Source organism: Dichotomopilus funicola (genome assembly GCF_033296635.1).
Source record: "Dichotomopilus funicola strain CBS 141.50 unplaced genomic scaffold C8A04scaffold_8, whole genome shotgun sequence".
Classification (NCBI taxonomy): domain Eukaryota; kingdom Fungi; phylum Ascomycota; class Sordariomycetes; order Sordariales; family Chaetomiaceae; genus Dichotomopilus; species Dichotomopilus funicola.
In genome coordinates this window covers 1-27,183 of record NW_026944029.1, presented here as the reverse complement: position 1 = coordinate 27,183, position 27,183 = coordinate 1, and the positions used below count along the sequence as shown (strand labels likewise).

The 27,183-nt window shown below is 55.1% G+C and overlaps 8 protein-coding genes and 1 non-coding gene across 9 annotated transcripts; 4 read left to right on the top strand and 5 right to left on the bottom strand.

Annotated features, from left to right (window-relative positions):
* Positions 1-49: 49 nt before the first annotated feature.
* Positions 50-1,304, bottom strand: C8A04DRAFT_9769 (uncharacterized protein; the record flags this gene model as incomplete). The annotated part of the gene is made up of 2 exons (XM_062785619.1): positions 50-898; positions 1,014-1,304. The coding sequence occupies 2 exons, from the start codon at positions 1,302-1,304 to the stop codon at positions 50-52; spliced, it is 1,140 nt and encodes a 379-aa protein (XP_062639783.1).
* Positions 1,305-1,770: 466 nt separating this feature from the next.
* Positions 1,771-7,166, bottom strand: C8A04DRAFT_25632 (uncharacterized protein; the record flags this gene model as incomplete). The annotated part of the gene is made up of 7 exons (XM_062779636.1): positions 1,771-5,828; positions 5,892-6,026; positions 6,086-6,401; positions 6,465-6,515; positions 6,571-6,807; positions 6,873-7,097; positions 7,155-7,166. 7 exons carry the CDS (start codon positions 7,164-7,166, stop codon positions 1,771-1,773), a joined length of 5,034 nt encoding a protein of 1,677 aa, XP_062639782.1.
* A 1,452-nt stretch (positions 7,167-8,618) lies between these two features.
* On the top strand, positions 8,619-9,840 carry C8A04DRAFT_9820 (Fructosamine kinase-domain-containing protein; the record flags this gene model as incomplete). The annotated part of the gene is made up of 4 exons (XM_062785641.1): positions 8,619-8,679; positions 8,756-9,460; positions 9,521-9,704; positions 9,768-9,840. 4 exons carry the CDS (start codon positions 8,619-8,621, stop codon positions 9,838-9,840), a joined length of 1,023 nt encoding a protein of 340 aa, XP_062639781.1.
* A 1,969-nt stretch (positions 9,841-11,809) lies between these two features.
* C8A04DRAFT_34880 (major facilitator superfamily domain-containing protein) lies at positions 11,810-13,126 on the top strand (the record flags this gene model as incomplete). Its single annotated transcript, XM_062782976.1, has 5 exons — positions 11,810-11,892; positions 11,946-12,454; positions 12,509-12,693; positions 12,761-12,823; positions 12,881-13,126. The coding sequence occupies 5 exons, from the start codon at positions 11,810-11,812 to the stop codon at positions 13,124-13,126; spliced, it is 1,086 nt and encodes a 361-aa protein (XP_062639780.1).
* A 162-nt stretch (positions 13,127-13,288) lies between these two features.
* Positions 13,289-13,360, top strand: C8A04DRAFT_t31. The gene has a single exon. It is a non-coding gene; the product is annotated as a tRNA-Gln (tRNA).
* Positions 13,361-13,869: 509 nt separating this feature from the next.
* C8A04DRAFT_25629 (Serine/threonine-protein kinase-like protein) lies at positions 13,870-15,028 on the bottom strand (the record flags this gene model as incomplete). Its single annotated transcript, XM_062779635.1, has 3 exons — positions 13,870-14,049; positions 14,141-14,542; positions 14,636-15,028. The coding sequence occupies 3 exons, from the start codon at positions 15,026-15,028 to the stop codon at positions 13,870-13,872; spliced, it is 975 nt and encodes a 324-aa protein (XP_062639779.1).
* Positions 15,029-16,201: 1,173 nt separating this feature from the next.
* On the top strand, positions 16,202-17,086 carry C8A04DRAFT_9787 (uncharacterized protein; the record flags this gene model as incomplete). Its single annotated transcript, XM_062785627.1, has 1 exon — positions 16,202-17,086. A coding segment is annotated over one exon (885 nt), but the record flags the coding sequence as incomplete, so codon positions are not given.
* A 5,104-nt stretch (positions 17,087-22,190) lies between these two features.
* C8A04DRAFT_9805 (uncharacterized protein) lies at positions 22,191-22,901 on the bottom strand (the record flags this gene model as incomplete). Its single annotated transcript, XM_062785635.1, has 1 exon — positions 22,191-22,901. One exon carries the CDS (start codon positions 22,899-22,901, stop codon positions 22,191-22,193), a length of 711 nt encoding a protein of 236 aa, XP_062639777.1.
* A 1,426-nt stretch (positions 22,902-24,327) lies between these two features.
* On the bottom strand, positions 24,328-24,904 carry C8A04DRAFT_25626 (uncharacterized protein; the record flags this gene model as incomplete). The annotated part of the gene is made up of 3 exons (XM_062779634.1): positions 24,328-24,737; positions 24,844-24,880; positions 24,902-24,904. 3 exons carry the CDS (start codon positions 24,902-24,904, stop codon positions 24,328-24,330), a joined length of 450 nt encoding a protein of 149 aa, XP_062639776.1.
* Positions 24,905-27,183: the final 2,279 nt, after the last annotated feature.

The following is a 27,183-nucleotide window of genomic DNA, read 5'->3' as shown; positions in this document are numbered from 1 at the left end:
GTGGCATGTGCTTGAAGATGTCGCTATTTACACACAAGAACATCGTCGCTTACTCCGCTTCCTTCGTCCGCTTCCTCGCGCCTAGGACGGCCTTGCCCACAGTGCTCGCATTCTCCTTCCCAATCTCCTTCGTAATCCACGCCCCAACATCCACCACGGCGTCCAAATCCACCCCGGTATCCATCCCCAGCGTCTCCATAAAATACACCATATCCTCCGTCGCCACATTCCCCGTCGCCCCCGGCGAGTATGGGCAACCACCCAACCCACCCACGCTGCAATCAAACGTGCGAATGCCATGCTCCAGCGCAACGGCCGTATTCACCAGCGCCTGGCCGTACGTATCATGAAAGTGCATCGCAACATCCTCCGTCCGCACACCCGCCTGCCCCAAACACGTCAGCAGCTCCTTGGTGCGCGGCGCGGTGCCCATGCCCGTGGTATCCCCCAGCGCGATCTCGTCGGCGCCCATCTCTAGCAAGTCAGTCGCGATGCGCGCGATCCGGTGCGGGTCCACGTCGTACCCTTCGAAGGGGCAGCCGAGTACAACAGAGATGTAGGCGCGCACGCGCAGGGCGTGGGTTTCCTTGGCGGCTTGGATCACTTCACGGAAGCGCTGGAGGGAGGTCTCGATGGAGCAGTTGAGGTTTTTCTGGGAGAAGGACTCGGTCCCGGCCGCGAAGACGGCGATTTCGACCGCGGGTTTGGAGGTTGTTGGTTGTGGGCTACCGTCGTCACCCCCGCCGCTCGCAACAAAGGAGGTGGGGTTCTTGGCGAGGACGTTGAAGGCGTTGTTGAGGCCCTTGATGTTGGGCGCGAGGAAGGAAAAGGTAAGCGGGTTCGGGGCGGTGGGGGGTTTCTGGAGAAGGTGTTCGAGGATTTCGGAGGAATGGTCCATCTGTTTGGACCAGTGTCGTTAGCAACTTGCCTCTGTCCATTCTTTCCCATTTCTTCTTTCATTATCCGTATTGCATCTTGATTGCCTTTTCTCTTCGTCTTCCTCAGTTACCTACCTGAGGCACCCATTTAGGCGAGACAAATGACCCCGCCTCAATCGTAGTCAAGCCCGCCTTCGCCAACTTCTCAATCAACTCCAACTTCGTGGCCAGTGAGATCGGATTCGGCTCGTTCTGCAGCCCATCGCGGGGTCCAACCTCGACAAGCTTCACAGGTGGGGCTTTGGACGACGAGGTTCGCGGCGGTTGATCTGAAGCTGTCGCAAAGCACCGCGCGGCAGTGGCGCGTCGTGCGCACGGCCGGCTGGCGGCTAGTAATTGACGTGAAAGCAGCGCGTACCTCGCCATGATGTAGGTTGGTTGTCCATTAAGGTGGTGAGTTGGAGGTTGAGCTCTTTGGTTGCCGAGGTGAGAGCGGCATTGGCTTGGTGACGTCGCATAGCGTCGGCGTATTGTCTGGGGCCGCGTGACGGGCCGTCAGTACCCCTACCGGGCCGGCAGACGGCTGAGCTTGCTCAGCACAAGCTCAGGTCACTAAGCGTCCACGTACCTCATGCCCGAGCACATCAAGGTAAGTCACGTTAAACTCTACATCAATCTGATTCTTTCCTCCTTTGCTGAAAATGAGAACCGACATTGAAAGGCCGCGTCCCGGCTGCACGACTGATTTTTGCAAACCCAACACCAACCACCAAATCTAGGAAAATATGGGAAAAGAAGGAAACATTAAAGAATGGAAGACATCTTAGCTAAAGGACAAGCATCACACCCGTCATTAACTCGGACCGCATCGATAAGCTAAAGCCACACCACCTCAAGGTCCCCGAATAGCCGGCGCGACCGCCCTCCCACCAGCGCTCTCCTCCTCCCCAAATGCCGTCTTATGCTCGAACTCCAAAAACCCTTGTAGTACCACAACCTCATCTCGATGTGCCATCGCAACCGTACCTTTGGACACCACACGCGCAATTAGGTCGGCGCTGCCGCCCGTTTGCCATACCGACGGCACGAAGAAATGCCGGACGTATGATGTGCTAGTCTTGAGCGTTTTGAGGCCGATGGAGCACACCCACCCGCGCCCGCTGACGAAGAAGAGATTTGAGCGGTGTATGCCCAGGAGCGATTTGATGGGTGACGCGAGCTGGCGGGTGGTACAGGTGATTTGGAGGTGGGTGGGATAGGGTTCACTGAGCACGGCTAGGTCGAGGGTGAGGAAGGCGGTGGTTTGGGAAGCGTAGGAGGAGGAAGAAGATGATGACTGCAGAAGAGTGAGGGTTTGGACGAGAGTAGTGAGGCCGGAGCGCGAGTGCCATTCCTCTGTGAGGTCAATCTCAGGGGATACTTGTGTCATCTCGGGTGGGAGGTGAATTGGGATCCCTGACTCAGGTGTTTGGCGCTCAAGGCCCTCCCACCTGAAGACATGCAGGGTCTTGCTACCGCTTTCGAACAGGAGAAGCTGTTGCGGGTCCGTGGGATGAGCTAGCCATCGAGCTTTATTCTGTGAGTAGGCGGTCTGGGTGATGCTGCGTTCCTCATTAAAAACGTGCTGTTCCTCCCCAGACTGGGTCGAGACGAGGAATCTGCATCCGTCGGGACTGACAAGGGCTTGTAGTACGGTATCGGACGCACGGAAATCGAGGATGTGTTCAAACTGCTGTAGTTTGAGCTGCTGCTGCTGCTTCTGCACGGCCGTAGTTATCGACGTTGTCGCGGCCGGTAGAGTCAGCCTCGTGGCGATACACCGGCGTGACGCATCCACACTGAAGAGCACCTTGGTCTTCGCATTCCACTCCAAGTGGCGGATTTCAACCATTCGGGCATGGAACTGGAACTCGGCGCACACCTTACCCGAGCTGACGTCGTGCACCGTTATCGAGCCCTCCTCGTGGCCGCAAAAGACAAAATTGCTGTCACCCGCCTGCGTCATGACCGTGATGGCCTTGTTATCCTCGAAGCTCCGCGTACACACGAGGTTCGATGCCGGCATCAGGTAGTCGTCCGCTTCCTCGCTCGAGGTGTCGTCTGCCAGGTTCTTCTTGATGAGCACCGCCGGCTCCCACACGTTGCATGTGTTCCCTCGAAGATCGAAGAACCGCAGGTTGTTCGAGGCGAACACGATGCCCATAATACGCTCCTCCAGAGACTGGATCCGACATATCAAGCGCAAGCCGTCGAACGCAAACAGCGAGATGACACACTCACTGTCACCCGCCGCCAAGGTGTGACCGTCAGGCGACGCTGCCAGCGTGTGCGCGTTGAGATGATAGGCGTTCTGCTGTTGTAGCGTCCATGGGTCTAGGGTAACGAGGTCCCCGTCCTGGTACGCCACCGCCATCAGGTTCTGCTCCGCGTTTTCATTGAACGCCACGTCCAACACCTGCGGCGGAAGACCCCCGTCCTCATACCCTTCCTTCTCGAACGCTTCCACCCGCTCGTCGCTATCATAGTACGATATCTTCAGATGTGAGCTCTTGTATGCGATGGCCGCGATGCCCAGCATAGGACTGATCCGAATCAGCATGGGCGTGATTCGCTTCTGCTGCTGTTCCCCGCCGCCCCCGTCCGACTCCGAGTCCGAGGCTTCCTCTTCCAGGATCGGCAACGCATCCAGCCTGGCCCCAGTCTTGGTCCGGAACACATACACCTCCCCACTTCGCAACGGCACATACACCTTCGTATCGTCCTGACTAAACCGGAACGACAGTGGCTGATCAGGCACCGTCGTTGACCACAGCAGGACATCATGCCGCGGCCCACCCCACATCTTGAGCGACCTGAGCCCGCCTGACAGGAGGACCCCTGTGAAGTTTCCGTTTGCCAGACGACGGACCGGCTCTCCGTGGCGTGGGGCCGAGAGCAGCTCGAATGTGCTCTGCCGATAGACTCGAATCTCTCCGTCACCCAAGCCCACCGCAAAGAAGGACTCCGCACATGCGATCGACAGTGCGCGCGAGGAGAACGCAAGTGACGAGAGTCGCTCGTCCCAGTCGTTGTTGAACGAGCTTAGCACGCGCTGTTTCAGTTTCTGCCCACCGGCCGCACTGCCGCCGCCTCGTCCGTTCCCTTTGCTTGATGGACCTCCCGGTCCGCTTCCGCCCGTGGCGAATTTCCAGTGGATGATACTCGACCTCGGACACAGGAGCGGCACAAGCGTATGGATACATGACGGGGTGGTTAACAAGTTCGGGCCATAGATCGCCGAGAGACGCACGAGATCATCCACAAAACGCGTCGTGAGCTGGTAATTGGCGTCGAGCGGGGAAGAGGTGGCAACCTGGCGAGTCAAATAGCCCTTCAGGTTCTGGATGGTGCGGGTGAGTAGCGACAAGCGGCCGGTTCGTGCAGCGCGCTCGATCCACGTCAGCACATTCGTGCCGAAGAAGGTGCCTAGTAGGGGCAACAGGTGGAGGGTATTTTCGGACGGGGAGCAGTGCGCGAGGTGGTAGGAGAAGTTGCTCGCTGCGTAGTCGTCAAAGGCACCCGGCTTGACGGCACCGTTGGCGCTACTACTGCTGCTACTGCCATTCTCCCTCGGGTCGACCTTGACCGCGGCCGCAACCACGCGACGTGTCCGTGGTGGGCTAAAGCTGCGGCTGTTAAGATGCTGTAGGCATAGTTCGGCGATACGGGCGTGTGACCACGAACGCGGGATGTAGTAATCGCTCTGCTCCCCCGTGAGGAACTCCTTGACGGTCTGGTGCATGACCTGCACGTAATTCTCGTCGACCGTGATCAGGTTCCCGCACACTTGTGCGAAGCGGTCAGCCGTTCGCAACGTTTGGTTGATATCCAGGCGTACCACCTCGCGCAGCTCTTCCGTCGTGAGAGGCTTGCGCGCGCAGACGACCCACTTCAGCACGCAGTGTGCGAGCTCGGCGTTGGGCGACTCGGCAATGGTCTCTAGGATTCCGCTGTACATGCCGCTCATCTCGGTAGGGACCTGGTCGAGCGTTGTGCGCATGGCCTCGATACTGTGCGCCTCATCGAGGCGGGTCATGATGAGAGACGCCCAGAGGAAGATCCCATTGGACTTTTCGATGATCTCTGCGACCAAATCGCCGTCCTCAGCGTTGAAGTCCTCAATGATGCTCGGCGACAGCCGAGAGCGGACAAATGCATCGATATCCCGTAACGATTCCGCCTGGCCCGTGTGCATCTCGGTCCGCATGATTCTCTCTTGGTTCAGCAGCCGCTCCACATGCCCGTTTGGCCGACTAGTGATGAAGATCCGCAGCGGCACGTTCGGTTCGATCCTCGAGAACATGGACATGAGCGTGCCCAACAAACGGGCTTGGCACTCGTCTAACGCATCGATAACCCAGAACTGCGGTTGGGACATCGCCATTTTGAAGATGCGCCCGAGGAAGATGTTGTTCCATACCATCACATGGTCACTGTGGCTGTCAATACCCTCGCCCTCCTCCATCATGGCCAGGAACGTGTGGCGGATCTGGAAATTCGTCTCGGCCATCTGCAGCGCCATTGACAGCAAGAACTGCGTCAGGCTCGGCTTCTCGTTGCTCTTGAAGAAGAAATACGCGCAGTCGAGGTTGAGGGACTCGAGGTATCGGATGACGTGCCCGGACGCGACAGACTTGCCGGAGCCGGGGGGGCCATTGAGCCATAGGAACCGAGGCGTGTCCTTGGCGGGGCCCGAGGTGATGGTCTTGATGCCTGTGTCGGGTGCGGCGTACATGGGGTCGCACTCAAGCCAGTCCTGGAAGGCTTCATCGCCTGTGAGCCATTCGCAGGAGCCTGTGTGCAGCTTGTCTAGCATGCGGATGAAGTCGCCGTCCGGACGCTCGGCTACGTCGAAGGCGTGAGCGAGCTGCTTCATTTGGATGCGGTGGCTCTCGGACTTTTCCGCAGTGTCTGGGGGATGTTAGTCGTGCTGTTCTGCAGGTGAGCTCAGGTTTGGGTGGTCTTATGACTTACAATGCTTCTCGATCTCTTCGATGGTTGTGTTGAAGCTGCGTAATAGAATGTTATAATTGGGATCTTCAGGTGAGTCAAATTTGACGAGGCGGCGGTGGTTGGCCTGCAGATATTGCGTGTGTTCGCGAGGAAGGCCTGGCTAGAGGTTAGTCTCGGAGCTCTTAGAACAGCAAAAAAGGTAAAACCGTACGTACCCATAACCGCTGACTCCTTTTCGACGATGATCGTGTTAGAAGGGCCCGTGGAAGTGGGAAGGCCCTCGAAAAACGACCATATCCCGACGTCGCTGCAAACGTGCCGGAACTCATCGTTGATGTTTTGGAGCGTCCCAGACCCGGGGATCATCTCCTTAACAAAGGCCTTGGAGCCGGGTCCGATAGACATAGAGAGGAGGGTGGTGATCAGCGCGCTGGAGTCGGCGCCCCGATGAGGTGTGCCGAGAAAGTACAAGCTGTGGATCCTGTTGGCGATATCCGCGTAGATGGGGTCTCGTCTTGCCATCAAGTAGGCCTAGGATAGTTAGTCTCGGCTTGCTTTAGCTGTTTGTGAGTTTGAAGTGGGGGGTGGTGATACCTTCTTCACAACCAAACCTCCCATGCTGTGAGCAACGAGGACAATAGGGGTCTGGCTAGGTCAGCTTAATTGTGCATGAAGCACGGAGAGAATTCCTATCACTTACGTTTCCATTCTTCCTCATATGCGGCGAATTGTACAGATCTGCCAGTAACGCCTGACCGAAATCATGCATCGTCAGGCTGCTTTGCTGTGACTTGGTCCAGTCCGAGTCGTATCCAAAGCTGTGGATGCGAACGTGTCGAAACCCGGGCTCGGAAGGTAGCCATTCTTTGGGCCAGTACGACGCTGGGTCTGACGACGCGCTCCATGTTCGCCGTGAGCCGCCGCCGAGGCCGTGGACCTGGATGTTGGTTAGTTTCCGCTAAGAGTTACCGGAGATGGGAAGTTGGGGGAACAAAGGCCTACAAAAACAAAATCTACCCGTGGCTCCGACGGCTCATGAAGGAGGTTGAGTCCTAGTGGTCCTCTTGTCGATTCGTTGGAATGGGATGGCTTGGATAAAGTGGTGGTTCGTCGGAGGCTCTGGAGTCTTCCCCGAAGGCTGGTAGGCGATGGCTGGCGGCCGGTGGTGCTGCTGACTGCCAGTTGGTCTCCCGGCATCCAGGTCGATGAGGATTGGAGGGTTTGGGACTGTGGTTATGTTAGATCAGGGCTCTTCTTGAGATCTTGAGAATGGAGTCAACATACTCGAATCGACATGCTGTGCCCTCTAGTTCTAGCGATTCACAGCTATGTAATCCGGTATTAAGAAAACGCAGACATGGGACAGACTACTACGCCGTCTGCCTGTACTCGTGGCGATGACAGAGTCGTGGTGGATGTCAATTGAGATCAAAGTTTAGCCAAGAGAGACGGGTGGAACGGAATTTGAAAATGAACGAGGAGATTTACGCAGGGGATCCAGGGAAGAAAAGTGAAGAGCGTAGGTCAGAAATCTCAGCTCGCTATGGTCATCAACGGCCCTTGAGACGGGAGGGCGGGAAGCATGGCCCGGGCATACGCTCCTTGTGTGCATCGTGTTTGGCCAAGCCATGGCAAGATACAACGTTTGAGGCCGTTTCGTTCTGGGGAATCTGAAGTCATTTTGGCCGTGGCCCAGGACCGTGTCGTCTCTTGCTTCTTGTTGATTATGAACTGGGGGCCTCGGTTCCCGACGATTGTTTATGCATCCTGGCTTACGATAAGGTTTTGGTGAGCTTGCGTGCATCACGATGGTGTCTTGAAACTGCCCGCCGGGCCTCGGCCGGGGCCTGGAGGGCGGCTGGTACGAGAGGGGGTTGGTTGCTTCTGGCCTGTGCCGCTGCAATTCTGGCCCCCATGCAGCTCACATTCACAAAATCCAACAGTGCGAGGAGTTTGGATGAGACGGTTTGAAGATTCCCGAGATTCCCTGTTGATAATCGTTAATGTTCAGTTCAAATCCCAGTTTCATAAGGAAACAAAATCCTAAAAACAGAGAAACCTCGAGATAGAGTTTTTGCGGGGGACGGTTAATTACTCCACGAGTAAATAATGTCTAGTCTGGAAGGTGCTCGTGTGTGGTGCTTGCCGGATCGTGAATTGCCTGCGGCGATTACCCTTTTGGGAATATCCGAGCCACGTGCAATCGTGCCTCCTTCATCCACCCAATTCCCGTCTCGATTTCTGGCACCGAGCAATACTCTGCGAAAAGAAACATGTGCCAAGTTGACGAATCCAATCCCCGCCTTCCGACCCCATCTTTCACGTTCCACGGTTTGCGATTCCCGACGAACGATGGCCCGCCCTGTTTGGTTCCCTCTGCAGTGTGGCTGGTTCTCAGTACGTGACTTGAAACCAACGGCCCAGCTTAATGCAGGCGACCTATTTGCAGAGACCATAGAGCAAGGGTAAAGTGTTTAAAACGGCCCGCTTTTGTATTAGCCCCCATCTTAACTTGTCCTCCTGGCCCAACAACCCGGCCGTAGGCGGCGCAGGCGATGTCCGATGCCTAACACCGTGCTGCTGTGCCGCCTAAGTGGGCGGAATGCCCACGATTCTCCCCGCTTAAGAGTCCCTAGCGGTCACTTGGGCTGCTGCCCGTCCTGTTTTGTCATGCCCTTTTGGCTTCATTTTTCGGCCTTTGCATCTTAATCAGTACTGACCGGGTAGGACACCAATCCCGATCTCATCATGGCCACCGATGTGCGAGATGTCGACGAGAAGCTGAAGCTGGATGAGAGCCTCCTAGCGGGTGAGTTTGAAATTTCACCAATCCCCCAGGAATGTGACCGGGAATTCGAAGCTGACTTGAGGTGTCCCCGGATAAGTCCTCCCGGAGGGCGGCGAAGTGGTGTCCGTGACCCCGTCTGGGATGAGCGATTACTGCAACACTTACAGGATCGAAGTGAAGCTCCCTGACGGCAGTTCCCAGGTCTTCTTTGAGAAAGAAGGGACCGGCGAGGAGGGCAAGGGGTGCGTCGACTCCGCTTGGAATTCTGAGACCGCCGCCTACGAGTTCATCCCCGAGCACGTGCCCCGTCCGGTCGCCACGGGCACTTACAAGTCTCGGCCCGACAAGTTCTTCTTCCTCGCCGAGTTCGTCGAAATGATTGAGGATGACATTCCTCGCGAGGAGGTTTACATGGCCGCCGTGGCAAACCTGCACAGCCGCAGCATGGGCAAGTCGCCCACCGGCAAGTTTGGGTTCCCGGTCAACACTCGCTTCGGGAACCTTGAGCAGGACAACACATGGACCGATAGCTGGGAGGAGTATTGGACCCGACAGATGAGGGACTTTCTCGACAAGGAGGACGCCGCCCATGATGGGGAGGAGCACGAGGAGCTGGACAGGTTGCGTCCGTTGTTTTTCGAGAAGGTGTTGCCTCGTTACCTCGGCCCGTTGGAGAGCGAGGGCCGCTCGGTCACGCCCTGCCTCATTCATGCCGACCTCTGGCCTGGTAACGTTAAGTACATGACCGACGGTGACACGGCGTGTATGTATGATGCCTGTGCTATGTGGGGGCATAACGAGGGTACGTTGATTCTGGTTTCACGGCCAAATTATTTCTGGCCGGCTGACTGATCTTGAATAGTCGACCTTGGTGTCTTCCGCAACCCGAGATACCCGCTCGGCAAGCCGTACCTCAAGGAATACTGGAAGCGGGTTCCCATCTCCCAGCCTGAGGAGGATGTTGATAGCCGGAACTCACTTTATATGTTGCGCGGGCAGATCTTGCTGTCAATTTTATACCCCCAGGACAAGAAGCTGCGCGAGATGTAAGTTTTATTGCTTGGTGTACTGATCCCGAGGCTTTTTGAGATCACAACTAACATTCATAGTTTTGTGAGCAACATGCGGCTCCTGGTGGAACGTGTTGAAGAGGAGGAGGCTACGAAAGGGAAATCCGCGTAACCAGTTTCGCTTCATTTGTAGATTTTTGTTTCAGGCGGTTAACCTCCGTCCCTTAATCCTAGCTATGTGATAGAGTACGGAGAGTAACTTAGGAGCATACGAAGGCTCCTGAATTTGTTGTCAACGCCTCAAAGAAGTGAGGACACAGGACAGGTTGGGTTTTGTGGTTTTACAACTCGATGTTCCGAGCAAATCATCGGATCAAATAATCTGTTCACCTGACCAGGGCAGGTTCCTTCCCATAACCCAACACCGCCCTTTATAACTCCCCCGCAAGCTGCTCCTTCCAACCGCCCCCCCCCCCCCCCCCCCCCAAATCGACACCGGTCGGATGGCGTAGGTGGGGGGGCTGTGGGCGTCAAAAAGTACACCACAGAATCTTGAGCGCCCGGGTTCGATACCCGGGTGTTCCGCCGAAGTAAAACTCCCGCGCCGGTTTTCGTAACCTCCTACCACCTCTTACGCTTTATGGGGAGTAAGAGACAGCTAGGGGGTGAGCTTTTTGGTTTCTGCTTTTTCGTTTTATGGATCTAATCGTGGGAAGAGGTAACAATTATTATATCAGATGAGCAGAACAGCTACACACGATTTCCCATGTATTCTCAGGATCACGACTTGCCTGAGAGAGCCGTTACGAACCATTTTAACCGAATTTGTTTCCGCTTTTCCCGCACAATGTACCGGCCCGAAAGTGTTACACGATCGAGCCCATCGGCCCGCGAAGTGGCTCAACGGGCGCATGCAACGGGATACAACCCATCTTCAATCTTGCACCTCTGTGGCACCGAATCGGATGATTTGGCTCAAACAACGGACAGCCGATTTCGGCGTCAGCCGTGCGTTAAACTCTGGTAACTGTCATGCAGCCGTTCCTGCAGCTTTCCACAAGGGGGCATCTCTCACTCACATGCCTGATGTGATACGCCCAGCCCCCACTTCGTCACATTCACACACCGCTAGCTCCGCGCTCCGGCATCCGGTGCCGCATGTGCCGCCCCGAAAGTGCCGGGGGTTGTCACCAACCAACAAGCCACTCCCGGCACGGGGAGTTGAGGTGGGGGCCAATTGGGGAAATACGACAAGGCGAGTCGAGATCACGTATTTGGTCTGGAGGGTCGGGGTTTTGCTTCTTGCATCATGACTTCATGTCATTTTTGAGTCTCTTGGTTGGTGTTTGGGTTAGTGGCCTCTAGACGCAACACCAAGAAATACTGTGATCTTTTCGTGTGATCTTTTTGGCCGTTTCTCTGAGGCATTGACTTTTTCACTTGTTTCCACGCCCAGGATGACCGCCAAAACATCCCTCGGGACGTCAGTCCTCACTTCCCGCCCCGAGCTGAACACGGCCAGAACCGAATCCTCCTCAACCACTCCCTCGGATCTCACACCCACCACGGACGAAGAAAAACAACCGCCGGCTCCCTCCCTCACCATATCCCCCGCAACACCAGACCTTGGTAACTCCTCAACCCCCTCGCCCTCCATCGCCAAACCCACCACCATCCAACCGCCCAAAGATGAACCCCCCTTCTCAACCTTCACCCCAACCCAAAAACGCCTCATCGCCTTCGCCGCCTCCCTCGCCGCCCTCTTCTCCACCCTCTCCTCCTTCATCTACTACCCCGCCCTAACCCGCATCGCTACCGACCTCGATGTATCCCTCGGCCTGGTCCAGTTGACCATCACGTCGTACTTGGCCGTGGCAGGCGTTGCGCCGGCGTTTATGGGGGACTTGGCGGACCGCGGTGGGAGAAGGCCGGTGTATGGGGTTATGTTTGGGTTGATGGTGGGTGCGAATGTGGGGATTGCGGTTGTTAGGGGGTGGACGGGGTTGTTGGTTTTGAGGATGGTGCAGAGCGCTGGGTCGTCGGGTAGGTTCTGCTTTTTTTGCTTCTCATTTTGCTTTCGATGTTGGTGGTGAGGCAGGTTAGGAGGTGGTGTAACCGACCAGCTGACTCGATTGATAGGGATGTACGGCGCGGCATATGGAGTTATAGCGGACATCGCGACTATCGATGAGCGAGGCTCATTTGTCGGGGTATTACTGCTCATGTAGGCCACCCTACAGGCTTGGGTGTTTTTATGATTGTGCTAAACATCACCAGGACCGATTTCGCGACAAGCCTTGGCCCCGTCATTGGCGGCGGGTTGACCCAAGGCTTCGGCTGGCGTGCCATCTTTTGGTTTCTCGTCATATTCACAGGCACCCACTTCATCGTGATGATTCTCTTCTTCCCCGAGACGCAGCGGAAGATTGTCGGGAACGGCAGTGTCCAGCCCAATGGATGGGTTTACCAGACCGTGTTCTCTCTGTTGAGGAAAACGAAGCGGAGAAGAGCGGCTAAGGGGTTATCGCCCCAAGAAGGTGAGGCAGGGCAGGCGTTGGAGAAACCGCGTCTCAGGTTCCCGAATCCTCTGGCATGTCTTCCGGTTCTGGCAAATAGGGGCTCCTTGCTTGTCATTCTTATTACCGCCATCAACTATGCGGTCAAAGCGGCACTGCAGACATCGCTCGATGCGCAATGTGTAGATATTTACGGACTGAATTACATCCAGGCAGGATTAGTCTACCTTCCTTCAGGGGTCGGTGGTGGATTTGGTTCTTACGGTGCTGGTAGGTCAACTGAGATGCGGCAACAAGACGCTCTGAACTGACTGACTGGCTTAGGGAAATTCGTCGATTGGAACTACCGTCGCACTGTGGAACGGCTGTCGAAAACACAAGGGGAAAAATACGACAAAAAGTCCCCTGATTTTCCACTCGAGAAAACACGTCTTAGAGGAGTGTACGTGCTGAGTGCCACCACTGTTCTCGGTATCATTGGATATGGTTTGGCCCTCAAGTTCCGTTGGGTATGTACCCCAAGGAGAATGTCATGCCAGAGATGCGGTTGCTAATAGGAGCTTGCCTGAATAATAGCATATCGCCGTCATGCTCATCATGCAACTCCTAACCGGAACTGCTACGGCAGCAACCTTTACGGTGAGCTTTTGGCCCCGTTTTGAAAATTTTCAGAGTCACCATCCCTAACAAATCCAGCTCTGCGGAACCCTCCTCACAGACCTCAACATGAATCGCTCCGCCACAGCACAGGCAGCAAGCAACCTGGTCCGCTGTCTCAGCGCGGGCGGCGCTGTAGCCATTCTCCAACCAATGATTGAGAACGTGGGACCGGCCGGGTGCTTTGCTATTTATGCATCGATCATCTTTCTCGGCATCCCTCTGGCTTGGGTCTTACAACGGTATGGTGTTGCGTGGAGGAAGGGGCAAGAGCTGGCAGCATGATATATGGCTGTGAAAAAGGGGCAAAGGTATTATAGATGTCGTTAATTTCACCAACGCTTGTGTTGTTGGTGACTTTGGGGTTAAAAGGGGTTGGTTTTCGATGCTCCGACGCAAAGTGGCCAAGGTTGATAAGCCCCACATTTTGGGCGCAAGAACATGCACGGTTCTATAGTGTAGCGGTTATCACTCCGGATTCTGATTCCGGCAACCCCGGTTCGATTCCGGGTAGGACCTCATCTTTTTCCTTTTCTATTTTGCCCCTCCTCCCCTTGCAATGACTATTTCGGCCCTGCGTTTCAAGTTAACGTTTCGGTCGTCGGCGGGTCTCACGTTCTGCTTCAGGACTTTCGTCTTACGTAGTTTAAGCAAGATGGCAAGTGAGGAATGGAGCATATTACAAGCAACTGGCTACTAGCCCTGGTAGAACACGCAACAAAATTATCAGCTAAAAGGAACGATAAAAAACAAAGAAATCAAACCAAAATGTGCCGTCGTACCCTTCCTCTATCCCGGCTGTTCCAAGTGCAAGGTGGTGGTCCGCCAGCCACGATCGGCCCGGCATTGTCTAAGTATTCGACTCACCCACAGGATCGTTGACGTATTTCTCATGCCGCCTGTCTGTGCCCAACACTATATTTCCTTCTGTTGGGAAATCTTACTTTCTTATTGTTGTCCGTGGTGTTCGGTTACGGGGGGCGAGAGCGTACCTCGATGAGTTTTCCATGATTACCCGGTTGGACTAATTAAGAGGAAAAAGTAGAGACCATGTCCATCATCTCAACTTCCGGGGTGTATGGGTCCCCTTCCAGTTGATCGGCTAGGCGGTTTAACAACTCCGCGGCGGATGGGCGTTCTTCGGCCTGGCCGTGGGCCATATCTTGGATATTGGTGAGTCCCGGACTACAAGCAACCTCCCAGACTGCCTGTTTAACCATATCGTACTTTTTCGTTACCATTCGTGCTTGATTGAAACAGCTCAGTTAACCGTCGTCGTGTTTGTCGAAACTCGCGCACATTTAGTACCTCAGCGATGGTGACGAAGAGAGACCAGATGTCGGCCTTGGGTGTTTGTTTCATGCGGTAGTAGATTTCCAGGGCTGCGTAGACTGGGGTGCCGCAGTAGTCATCTCGGTCGGCTTGGTACATGCTTGATCCAAAGTCGGCGAGTTGGAAGTGAGGCGCCCCATTCCGCATGGTGTAGAGGATGTTGTCCGGCTTGACGTCACGGTGGATGATATCATTGGCCGCGAGATATTGGAGAGCGAGGAGGGTGTGTTTGATAAACAGCTGACAAACCCGCGAATCGAGCTGGGGATTGGGAAAAGAGAGGGACGCAAGACTGCCCTCTTGCAAAGCCATGAAAATGGAGCATCCAACATCTGCCTCAAAATACTCAAGAAATTCCACGATGTGAGGCTGGACAAAGGTTAGCGGTAATAACTCCGGGAGTCATATCACTTGTGGGGTCTAAGCGTTCTCGAGAGGGACTTCAGACATCAAAGCACTTACATGTGTGGACCGGGCAAGGATTTCGATCTCCCCCTTCAGCCTGAGCCGCCACCCCGGATATTCCATCTCACCAGTTGGCCCTCTCAGAAACTTTTCCGCCATCAAGTCACCGGTGTAGATATCCCGTGATTTATAGACTTCACCGGATCTTCCCAACGCGAACAGTTCCCCCCCCTGCCACTTCGGCTTCGTCTTCGGGAACCCTCCAGTGTGTATGCGAGTCTGCACTCGGAAGGAGGAAATGGCGCCCGGTTCGCACAACACGGTTGGGGCAAGGCGGGGGTTGAGATTAAGAGTTGCGCGTTGTCGCTCGTCGAGTTTGGCTTTAAATTCTGCTCCAGTGTGATGCCAAACGAGGATGAACGTGAATAGATTGCTGTTGACACCGCCCATGCCGATCTAGGTGTTTAGACTTGGTCCGACGACGACACGGCGTGGGTGGTCTGCCTCAAATGGGGTTGAATTCTCGCCAAAAACCTGGCTGGTCCTTGCTATCGATGTGTCCTGAAACATGATGGCTCCGGTCCTCTGATTGAGAACAAATTGGCATTGCGCTTTCGAAATCATATCCCCCGACACAGTGACGTCCCCGTCACGACCTAGGGTTGCCAGTACGTCAGGATCTCTCGATATTGACTGGGTGTGTCCGATACCGAGACCCTTCTTTCCATCCATGCTCGATGTAACAAGGGGCTTGTTACTGGGGTCGTTAACGACTTGATAGGCTAGTTCCGAGTCGGGTACCAAGAAGAACAGAACAAGGTTGTGTGGCCTGTGGCCAGCAGCGGAATGCTCCATTTTTGGCGCGGTGTGTGTGGAGCAAGGTGTATTTTTGGTTGAAGAAAGGGGTATTTGGGATGGTTTCACGTTTGAGATATTAGGCCACGGAAGCCTTTCAGTTTATCTACCTTCATTTGCTGTCCTTTGGGGCCTCCGACACCACAGGTTTGAGCCTCGCTGCCTCACTTTTGTGACAACCTTCCCTTTGTCGAGGCGTTGGGCGAAAGCGAGGGAGGTTGGGCCGGCCGCGGAAGGTCGAGAAGCGGTCTCCGAGGCACAAGGCTTGCCGCCGTGTTTGGCTTTCATGCAGGATACACCGTGCCACCGACTTTATTTTAGCCCCCCCCGATCATCGTCCGCTCGGCGGCTACGTCCCCACGGATGGGCTGATTGGGTATGGCACGTCTGGTGCGCAGGGCACTGGGCATCTCGCTGAGATGGACGAGTCACTGCCCGCGCCAACAGCGCCAACCTGCAGCAGACGATGTCACGATGGGCATTTTCATTGGCCCTCTTATCGCTCGGAGAGGCACACCACCAATGGGTCAGCCGACATTCGCGAGTAAATGGAAGCTTTGAATATGACGGTTGGATCTTGCTCTTCCGTTTCTTCCATTCATTACTCCTGTTTTCGCTTTCTTTCATTTTCATTTTTTCACAACCCTCTTCATCTTCCAGTACTTGTTGTGTCCCTCAGTCCGTCTCCGGATGCGTCATTGCGTCCAACCTACGTTGCTTGCTCCTTCGTTATTTTTCACCAGTGATTGACGACAACACACTGCAATAATGCCAGTCATTTCACCGTATCCACCGGAAGACCTGTTGCAGGCAGAAAAGACCTTGATGGCACTCGCCGAAGACCCCGAACTTTTGGACATGTTTCGAGGGCGGTTCGGCAAGCCCTTACCTCCCCCCCCATCGCTCGCGTCGACACAGTTCCCGTTGCCTATTACGGCTGCTCAGCAACGTTACAACCAAAAAAGTCTGGAGCTCTACAGCAGCCACGGCAAATCGGCCCCGTACGACCTATTCAACACACAGGTGACCTGCTTGCGGTACGGCACCCTCGAGCCTGTTTTCAAACCTCAAGAATGCAGTTACGGGACTCCTGTAAGGGACGAGCGAGATGCCAAGGAAATGGTCAAGGCTCGTTGGATTGAGCAGGGCATTTGGGACGATGGATGGAACGACAAGGGCTTCCCCAGCGGTTTCTGGAAGCACGAGAATCGGCGCTTCGACTGGGACTTGGGCGAAATAGTCTACGGCACGCCGATCCAGAAGGAACCGCGTGACGTGGAAGCCTCACGCCCCTACCACCAATTCATCTATCTTGTGTCCAAAGAGCGCGAAAATATCCGAGAGGAGCTGCGTACATTTAGGGATGCGCCGCCAATGAATTCATCACACCCCCCGACCCGTGAACTGTCCGGCCCGGGAGAAGCGGTAAAGCCAAGCCTATTGGACATCAACACTCAGGCATACGAGAGGATCAAGGCGTGGTGGATCAGGACCGGAATTTGGGATGACAGGTGGGGTGTGCTCCCGGGGATGAAATGGAAGCACGAGACGCCGGTTCAGGAGTTGGTCAAGGAGATCATAGGCGAGTATCCCGCCAACGACGTGGTGCTTGAGCCTAATGAGGACGAAATGAAACTGGAGACACCGCCACCACCGGACATGAGCTCCGCGGTGACCAGTCCCGGATCTCAGGCCGCGCATGAACCGCCGCCGTGGGAGTTTCCGAGCTGGGTAGAGGCGAGGGAACAGGAACTGATGAAGGGGAACACCAGCTCTGGGCTCGGAAACGGGGTTTGGGGTTTGCGTCCGAAGTTTGAGTTCCCCGAGGGAAGTATTTTCGCTGATTCCCACGATCCGCGCGCAGCGAATAACCCTGACAATGATGGGAAGGATGCACCAGCTCACGGGCTCTTCAGCGGTGTGAATTTTCTTGGCGGTGAAGACCGTTCTACGAGTGGAGGACTTTCTACTAGTGGAGGGCTTTTTGGTGGTTGGACCAGGCCGTTACAGACGGACGGTGCTCTGGCTAACGGGCAAGAGGCGCCGCGTGAACACTTCATCAATAAGCTTTCCAGTAATCGGGCGCCATTTAGTGACCGAGATGGTCATACTGGCCGTGGGCTTTTCGGTCCAATGAGCGGTGGTATCGGGGATAGGAAGGACGGGCCGGCCCAGAACAACAACCTCATCCTTGGAACTGTGAGCCTCTCCGGTGCCAAGGACAGGGTTGGCAGTGGAGCTGTGTTTGGGGCCCCGCAAAGACTTTTTTCGAGCAACAATACCCAGGGGGCCAGGGAACAGGCGTCAGGGACATTTGGCCCCTTGTTTGGTAACACGGGTGGCGGTTTGATCAATGGAGGAGTCATGTCCGGCGGTGGGACGCTTTTTGGGGAGCCCCTTTTCGGCGGTCCCACGGGGCCGTTCCCAATGGACGACACGGCGGGTGGTGCTGAGGAAGCATCAGCGAAAACCACGAGCAACGTTTTTGATCTCAATGCCGGAGTTGACAGAGGGGACTGGCTTCCATATTCGAGAAACAACACGGTTGGAAATGGCAAACCAATTACAAACGGCGAGAAACTCACGACGGACGGTGCCGTTCACAACATCGATGCAGGTTCGACATCTCACAAGCCGCTCACGCCACCTACGGAACCGAGCAAACGAAGATCGCCCGATATCTCACCACCCCAAAGACAAACCACCATTGAATTCTCCCCTATCGATATCAACCCTACCGTTGAACCCGATACCAGCTCGCGAACCAGCCCAAGTTGTTCAAGCGCAAGCAGAAATGCACCATCGGAATGGCCGCCACAGCCTCTCTCGCCAACCGCGACGCCTTCCCCCCGAAGAAGTCAAAGACTGTCGGGTGCAAACGCCAAATTTGGCCCAGACATTACCGCGCTCCGAAATGGACTCCAGAACGGTACGACGGGCCCGGCTGCCGGGGGGAAGGGGGCGAGGAAACCGGAGGCCGCAGCTGCGTCATCAAAGGGGAAAAAGCCACAGGGTGTGGTGAAGAAATCCTCCCAAACTCAAAAAGACACACGAGGGAAATCCAGGAGGTGATCCATGCATATTATTTAGCTGTTAATATTTGTTGTCGAGCGGGATATCGAGATACAAGCATCCAGGGGCTCTGGGATGGTAACGGTCACGTAACGTAACAATACACGTATTGCCTTACATAAGCATCCGATCGTTTTCAACCCCCCGTCTCATCGCGATCACAATCCACACCCCTTTCGGTCCCAATTCCGCCGGGCGCGTTCCACACCCATAACATTTATTACACCAACACCAAACCGCGGAATTATGTAGTGCGACGTCCCGGCCCGTCGGCCGTTCTATCACCGGCATCTTTGTCCCGCGCATGTACACTGTGTACTGGAATATGGACATCCCGTCAAAGTGGCTTGCACGGCACAGGGTGGGCCCAGACCCTGTGCTCGGGAGACGGCCGAGGCGGGTCGGGACCAGGGTCTTGGTATTTGAAAGAGCGGCCGGGCAGGCGGGGAAGCACCGGGAGATCGGAACCCTGGGAAAATGGGTGGGTCCGTTCAGGTCCTTTGTTCCCCGGCTTGCCTCGCGTTGCCTCGTCATGGTCTTGCGTGTGTTGCCTTATGTTGCCTTGTTGTAAACTTTGCTTGATGGTGTGGCTCGAGGTGTTATCTCTAGTCTAGATCTGGTTAGCTATGCGTTGGGCGGAGCGGAGGTGAGATGGTGGATGAGGGGGATGTGGGATTGTCCTAGCTACACTGGTTACAGGTGGGAGGGATCATTCTAGGTCATGCATGGACCGCAGCATGCGGTGGTGTTCTGCATTTTGTTTAGCGTCAGTTCTTTTGTTCAGCCTGGTTGTGCCTTGCTTGATTCTGCAGGTTGTATCGTTTTTGTGTGACCGCGAAACATCTGGACCCCGTAGATACACAGAGCAATGGGAGGGGGTGAAGTGGGATGCGTCAGAGACGACGATGTGTCCACTTGGCGATCCCGGAAATGGGCGTACTCTCGGAATATCCGGGGTTTGTCTTCACCGTATCTTCCCATTGCCTAGACCGCGCCCGGAGAAGGTGAGAATTTCACTCCCGAAAGCCATTCGTCGAACGCTCTGTCAAGGTCACTGATGATTTCCAGATCGGGGTTGGACATGAAACGGGTGGCGGTCTGGCCAGGTTGGCCCATGCAGCAAGGATTGGGCGAATGTGGGGGAGTGGATTCCGTCGGGTGGGGGCCAGGGTCCAAGGAGGGGTTCGGCGGGCCGGGCCATTTGCGTTGACTTGAAACAAGGGACAGCCTTGTGGGTCCACACTGTGAAGCTTCGAGGAATTCGTGGTATGTCTCACAGTATGACAACCCTCCGAGGCACCAGCGATGTTGTCACCCCACGAAGGATTCTGCGTCCTGCAGGACTGCAAATGAGGATGGCACCGTTGCTAGTAGATTGAAGGGAAAAAACCGTCGATTCCCAGGTCCAGGTCCTGTCCAGACCCTCTTTAAACCTGCTTTTTGCGAGGGAAGAACCTGGAAAACCGGCAGAGTCACAAGGATGTGTTCCGGCTTTCTGGCCCTTATGCTCGGTGTGTGAGTGATTTAGGATGGGGGACATCCAGACCTCCGCTAGATCCTAGCGGGATCGCGGCCGGTAACGAATATGGGAGAATCGAAATGTTCTAGGCTCTCGATGTTGACTCTTGCTCGCCCATTTGTAATTCAGTGCCTTGGATCAAGACAGAAAATACGGAAGTCACCGCGTCATAGCCCAAAAACCTCTTCGGAACTTACAATACAGGGTTCTACGTTGAAGTCTAGAACGTAAGTCAATCTTTGACCCAGCGCTTTGAGCAATTCCCCCAGGCAAACATCGTGCGATAATGGGTCTTGAAGTGGAGGAGCAGGTAAATGAACCTTTCCCCAACCATTTCCCCACCGATCACGGATAATCGGAGACTTGTCGGAGATTGTCCGGCAAGAAGGATCGATGCGAGTCCTACTCAGCCGTAGAAGGTATAATCTCCTGATGGCATCTGACGGAAATTAGCTCGATTCCATTGATAGGGTGCGCAAGCAATGTCGGGCGAGTGTTCACCGAGGACTGTGCAGCGAAACAAAGGTGAAAGGCCGTCCGTCATGGAATGTCAGACAAACAAGCCCTCGTGGCCGGCGGTGGTGGAAACATGATCGGCAGGGTGAGTGCGGGGCACAAAAGTGGGTTAGGTGTGGAACGAGGCCCTGGGATTCGGCAATGGGGAGAGAACCCTGCCGAAGTCTAGACCAAGTCGATCGGGAAGAACGGCAGTTTCGGTATCTGGGGACCGTCTGGGGACCGGGAACGCTACTCGACAGTAGTGTCCAATGATGTTGGGGCGATCAATCGTCATCGCCCGGCAAACCGGCCGTTCTGGACCTTTTTTAAATGTTCAGTGTTCCATTGACATCACTGGGCTGAACCCCAGCGGTGACAGTGGTCATGGTGGGACACTAACAACGAAAAGCAAAGGTCGAGATAAGAGTACGCCAGTTGGGGGAAACGTCCTTGCGTAGTAGTACATCACCTGAGCCAGCCGACAAGGCCGGCCGTGAACATGGGTCATCTCTTCAAGGAAATTACTATATTGTACAAGCTATAATAAATAAGTTGTATTGCTTACTGGAGAACTTCCTAAAGTCCTCTAGAACGAGTGACTATATATTACCTACATCGGCTAGCTCGCTATTGCTTACCAGCTATTATAGTCTACCTTAGGTCCTCTAGGTGTGACGGAACGTCTCTCAAACACACTCTGAAAGGGTTCACTGAAGGTATGACGTAAGGGTTGTGTTCCGGTGAAGCCAGGGGGTTCACAACGAGATAATGATCTGGTCTCAATGTCCAATGTGTTGTGCAAGCTGCAATGAACAAGTTGTATTGCTTACTGGAGAACTTCCCAGAGTCCTCCAGAGTGCGTGACTATATATGCTATCTAGGTAGGGAATGTCCCGAGGTACTTTATACCTTGATCGTGGTGATCGCTCCACGATCCATCGATCTTGGCGTTTTGAGTGATCCCGCGATCGTTCCATCGATCCCTCGATCACTCCCGCCACAACGGCAGACCGGCGGACGAATCCCAGCCGCTGGCTGCCAGCGTCCATGATCACTTTGATCAAGAGGACTCGTACTTCGACTTTGATGCCGCCTCCTCCTCCACCGGCCACATCGGCAGTTCAAGTGGTCATGGGGGCACCTACTCTGCTGCCCCGAGGGGCTCTTCGGCAAGGCCTGCGAGCTCCCACCCTGCCCCGAGGGGCGCTTCGACTGGGAGCTCGGCGCGCGGTGCTTCTGGTGCCGGGCACGCACCCTCGCGGCGCGGAGCATCCTCTGGTCCTCGCTAGGTTCACACACACCCGGAGATGGCTTCTGTGGAGAGAGGTCGTGCTGGTCGTGCCTCTCTTTTGTCACTTGGTTGAGCAGGGGGGTCTGGGGAACGGGAGACGGTTCGGTCGAAAAGTCGTTGCGCTGGTCGCACCTTTCACGTCATTCATTTGACTCGGGGGGTTCGGTAAGGACATGTAGCGCTGGTTGCACCTTTCTTTTGTCACGCATTAGACTAGGGGTTAGGAAATGGAGCGCTGGTCACACTTTCCTCTCGGTCACTCGTTTAAGCAGGGGGTCGAGGAATAGGATGGTGGTAGTTTCGGTACTCAATAGATCAACACGCTAGCCGTGCCAAAACAGAAAAGAAATGCGCAGTGACTTCCCCCAAAAGCTATCTTAGAGCCTCTGGCAAGGAGTAACAACCAAATCCCCAACGCCCATGAGGGGAGCCAGTCCTTCGGGGATATCGCAGCCCCGTTCGAATTCGGTATACTCCTTGACACCGAACACAAGTTCGTGTCCCGGCGCGCCGCGGCCCTCTCCCTCTCCCTCTCCCTCTCCCTCTCCCACCAGGTCAAAGCGAAGGACTCTGGGGTTCATCTCGACCAGCTCCGTTGCATCCCGCACCCCGCGGATAAGGTACAGTACAAATCCGCGGAGGACAATAATCTTATCCCCTATATCCTCCACGTAGGCGTCAATCGGACCGTGGCCCTCCTCGCCGTATTGATCCTTCCAGTATCCAGCGGCAAGATTGAATCCATTCTTCCTATCGACAATGATATATAAGTCGAAGTCGCTGACGAGGCGGAGGTAGTGAGCGCCAGGGGTAGGCAGGGCCCGGTCGGGGGCCTTGAGAGCCTCGGCGGCGTGCTCGGGGCCAAAGAGGCGGGAGACGATCTCCGCCATCAGCCGCCGCAGCACAGGCCTGGCATAGGAGCTGAGGCCGTCTTCGGCCCCCATGGCCAAGTGGTAGGGCGGCGCGGGCATGGAAGGGTCGAGCTGGTGGGGGAGGGTGATGGGGACATGCATCTCGAGGACGCACGGGGTGTCGGCATCGATCTGGAGCGCGCTAGAGCGGACGAGCTGGACAGGTGGGAGAGCCATACTGGGTGGTAGGAGGAGTGGCTAAGGTAGGTACGAACAGAGCAGAGGCTGCAGTGCTTGGATGCTTGGATGCTTGGAGGTGGAATGTCAGGGAGGGAGGAAGCTTGCGGGAAAGAGTTTGGGAAAGACTTGTTCGTCTTCCCATCCCTCTTTTATACACCGTCCAGACACTTACATGAAGACCAAGGGATTCAATTCGCTCCTTTGGCCCCGTTCGGGCCTGACTCTCGCTAATCCCAATATGGTCATTGCTCGCTCCACTATGTTGCAAGTGGCGCCAATCAAAAGCGTACGATGCAGCTTGTCCGGAAATGCGATGGTCGATGGGGGCCAAACCCCACCCCCATTGTCCAGTTTAGGCAATTCGATCGAGCAAGGGGTATTCCAGAGCGGGCAGCGTTAGTAGCTGGGCGCAGGGCGCAGGGCGCATGATGGCGACGTCCCGTTAATGCCCGTATGCAGTACATAGAAGGCGGAGTGGGCGGTTAGCTGGGCGGCGATGCTGCTACCGTCTGCAAGGTCGCCGATGACGGTCGCCGACAAAGCGGTGGATGTTGACCTGTAATTACCCAGAGTAGTCAGGAGTGCCAGGCTTGCTCGGCCGCCACCGCTGCCAGGGGGGGGGGGGCGGAATTATCTCCCAGGTAGGTAACACAATTCTAGGATCGTTCGCGGGGGCGGGATGAGGGGGACTTGCAGCATCCACATCTTCCTGATCTGGGTCTGGGAAGATCCGTGCTGCGTTGATCTCGCTGCTCGGAGCCGATTTGGGTAATAGTTTCGGCCCGATATCTGCCAACGTCGCCATGCAGAGCCCCCTTCACACATGAGAGGTCGGGGAGGCATGTGGCTGCTGGCGATTCACACTCATGACGATGAAGAGGCAGCCTAGAGTCGTCAAACGTCTTGCCTGATCGTTGCCCGGCGTCCTTTGCAGTCCATCTGGCGACACTTTGTCTGGTACCTTACGCTTGACACCTCGAGCCGGGCATTGCTAGCACTAAGTTTCCCGCATGAATAGACCCGACTTGAATTTTATATAACCTACAATTTCCCAAGCCGTAACACGATGACCGCATTTCCAACACTCTGCTCTTCCTCCAAGATGGGGTTCCCCCCATCAAGTCCACCCCCTTCTTCTTCCATCATGTCATCCGAAAACCCCGGCTCCTACTTGGGGCCGCCCTCGTGGCCATGCTCATCCCACTGCGTTCCCCCCCTCCCCTTTCCCAACCACCCGCACGAGCGTCAAATCGCCCTCACCCAACACGATACTACCAACTTCCAACCGCCCCGTCCGCTGATACTCCCTCAACCTCCCCAATATCCCGCATATTCAACTCCTCCTGCACATATCCCCTCAGCCCGTCCATATCCGCCAACACCCGCCCGTCAGCAATTACCACGAGCGTCCGAAGCGGCGTCTTCAGCCCCACGCCGCACCTCTCCTCTCCCGCGCCGCCCGGCCCAGCTGAATGACCTTCTGCATCGCCTCCACCTGCCGCTCGACAGCCTTGTCCAGCAGCGCGGTCTGTACTCTCGGAAACGGGAGGAAGTGCACGCTACGGGCGTACCCAACCCCGGTCGTGGGGAGTACCGGCCGGAGGAGCTGGTAGATGTGCTCCGTTAGAAAGGGCGTGAAGGGCGCGAGGGCGCGGACGAGAGTAAAGAGGACCTGGAGGAGGGTGGTCAGGGCCGTAGCGGTGTCGGCTGCTGCGTCGGACCTGGCGGCGGCGGCGACGCCCTTGAGGCGTTTGCGGTTGAAGCGGATATACCAGTTGGTGAGGTTGTCGAGGGAGTGGAGGAGGCGGGGGACGATGGTGTGGAGGCGGTAGGCTGGAAGACAGTGTTAGTGATTGTGGGCGGAGGTCGTGTTGTGGAAAAGGGGGTATGAGAGGAAGGGTAGGGGGGGATAATACCTTGTATCTCTTTGTCTACGAACCGTAATAAACTTTGATAATCTGCCAGAATCCAGCGGTCTATAATGTTTACTGGGCTACCATTGTCGCCGAACGAGGCCTGCGCGGAGAAGTCCTTGCCTATAGTGCTCTTATATAGGATAATCTGCTCGTGGAAGAAGTGGTAGCTGTTCTAGAGAGATAGGAGGACCTGGGTAATAGTCTGTTTGACACCCGCCTCGGAGAAATATAATAGCTCTCCCCGCACTATAGGGCTATTGATTAGATAGGGCCTCAAGGCATCGGAGCTATACTAGTCCAGAATACTATTGGGATTGGGGTAGTTCCCAAGGCTCCCTCAACAACACTTTTTCTCCACCATTCAAGATGCACACTAGGTCAAAAGAAGCCGGGATAATCCTCGCTCTTCAAGCTCTTCAAGTAGATGAGAATCTAAGCGAACGAGCCGCAGCTAAGATCTACGGGGTCGACCGTAGGACCTTGGGGCGCCGACGCGCTGGCAAGCCTGCAAGACGCGATATTCCAGCCAACTCGCGCAAGCTTACAGATTTAGAAGAGAAGACAATAGTTCAGTATGTAATTGGGCTGTATGCACGCGCATTTCCTCCTAGGTTGAGTGGCGTGGAAGATATGGCCAATCGACTACTACGTGTGCGCGACGCGCCTCCTGTCGGCCAACGCTGGGCACACAACTTCGTCAAACGCCAGCCAGAGCTCCGGACGCGTTATACGCGTAGATACGACTACCAGATGGCCAAGTGCGAGGATCCAAAGGTCATTGGCGAGTGGTTCGCCCTTGTACGGAACGTCGAGGCCAAGGCCTTGAACTCGCAGGCTGGCCCACCACAACCTTGGGTGTTCCAGACACCACACAGCCCTCGAGAAGCGACCTCGCAGTCAATGCTCATCAAGACTCGCATTGCCAACCATCAAAACAGCTCTCCGACTTCGATGTTGACTGCGGTGGACCAGCTTACCAAGGGTACGATGGCTGTGATGCATCGGGTCGCTATTCTTGAGTCAGAGGTTGCTTCGGTCCGCAAGGCCAACGAGGCACTCAGTAAGCGCAAGAGAGCCAAAAGAACGCGCGTGCAGCTTGGAGGATCACTTACTCTGCAAGATGCAATGGATCTGCTGGGTCAGAGTGCTGCGGGTGGGGAGGGAGTGCAAGAAACGCAGCCGGATGGTAGTGGTGCAGGGGGGGGCGTACGAAGGTTCGGCGCCTGATTCAGCCGTTTCCGATGTAATTATTGTAGGTTCCTAGTGTTTTTGTATTGCAATTCTTGGTGGTTGTGAGCAAGGTGGTGTGGGGTGGGTCACTCGCTGATATGGGTCACTCGCTGATATGGGTCACTCGCTGATATGGGTCACTCGCTGATAATATACGTTAATGCTATTTATAATAATATTCTTGAAAGGCGATTTACTAAATAGTTTATTGCTAAGAACTATAAGGGTATAGAACCAGCCGCGCGTTTAATCAAGGCCCTTGGCAATGAAGTCCGCTGGGAACAATCCAGAATAGAATTGCTCTAAGTTATCAAATAGGAAATGAACCGAGGCATATAGCATGCTCCCGGATTTGAACCTGCCCTCTTTATATTAGATACTTTTCAGGGTGAGCCAGCTAGGTCTGAAAAAAAGAAAGAAACTTGCCAGTAATCGAAGATCTCATCAACTCGGCATAAAACGCCCTTGCCTTGCTTCGACAGGATTATAATACTATCAACCTTGTCCCGGTGGAGGTTATCAAGCAGCCTATTAAAACCGCTCAACCGCTTTAGCTCCTCGGCGCTCCCTATATATATAACCTCCTTATAATCGTCGCTCACCCATAATAGGATAGGCGTCCCCCAGTACCGGTTCCGCGAGATATTCCAGTCGTGAGTGTTCGTAACCCAGTTAGTAAACCGCTTCTCCTTACTAAACTGCGGCACCCAGTTCGTGGGTTCCAAATTCCTGAGCATCTCCTGGATAGAGTCGCTCACTCTGATAAACCAAGAAGAAACCGCATGGCGGATGAGCTGCTTGTGCAACCTCGGGCAGAACTTATCGATATACTCGACCTGGGTCTCGACGAGCAGCCGGCCGGTGGATCTCAGGTCTCTTTGTCACAAACCAGGCCGCGGAAGGCAGTCCGTGGCATACGCAGGTAGGGCACGAGGCGCACTACCGACCAATCACTTACGCAACCAATCTAGAGAGGCTTGATAGGATCTCTTTAAGATCTATAAGAGCCAATACGACGGATCGACAAAGACATCCTAAGAGCCAACAGGTTCGACAGGATTTCGGTAAAAGCTACGAGTGTGAGGAACTGGCCCTATGGCGGAATGCAGATAGGCGTTTATTATGTTATTGAG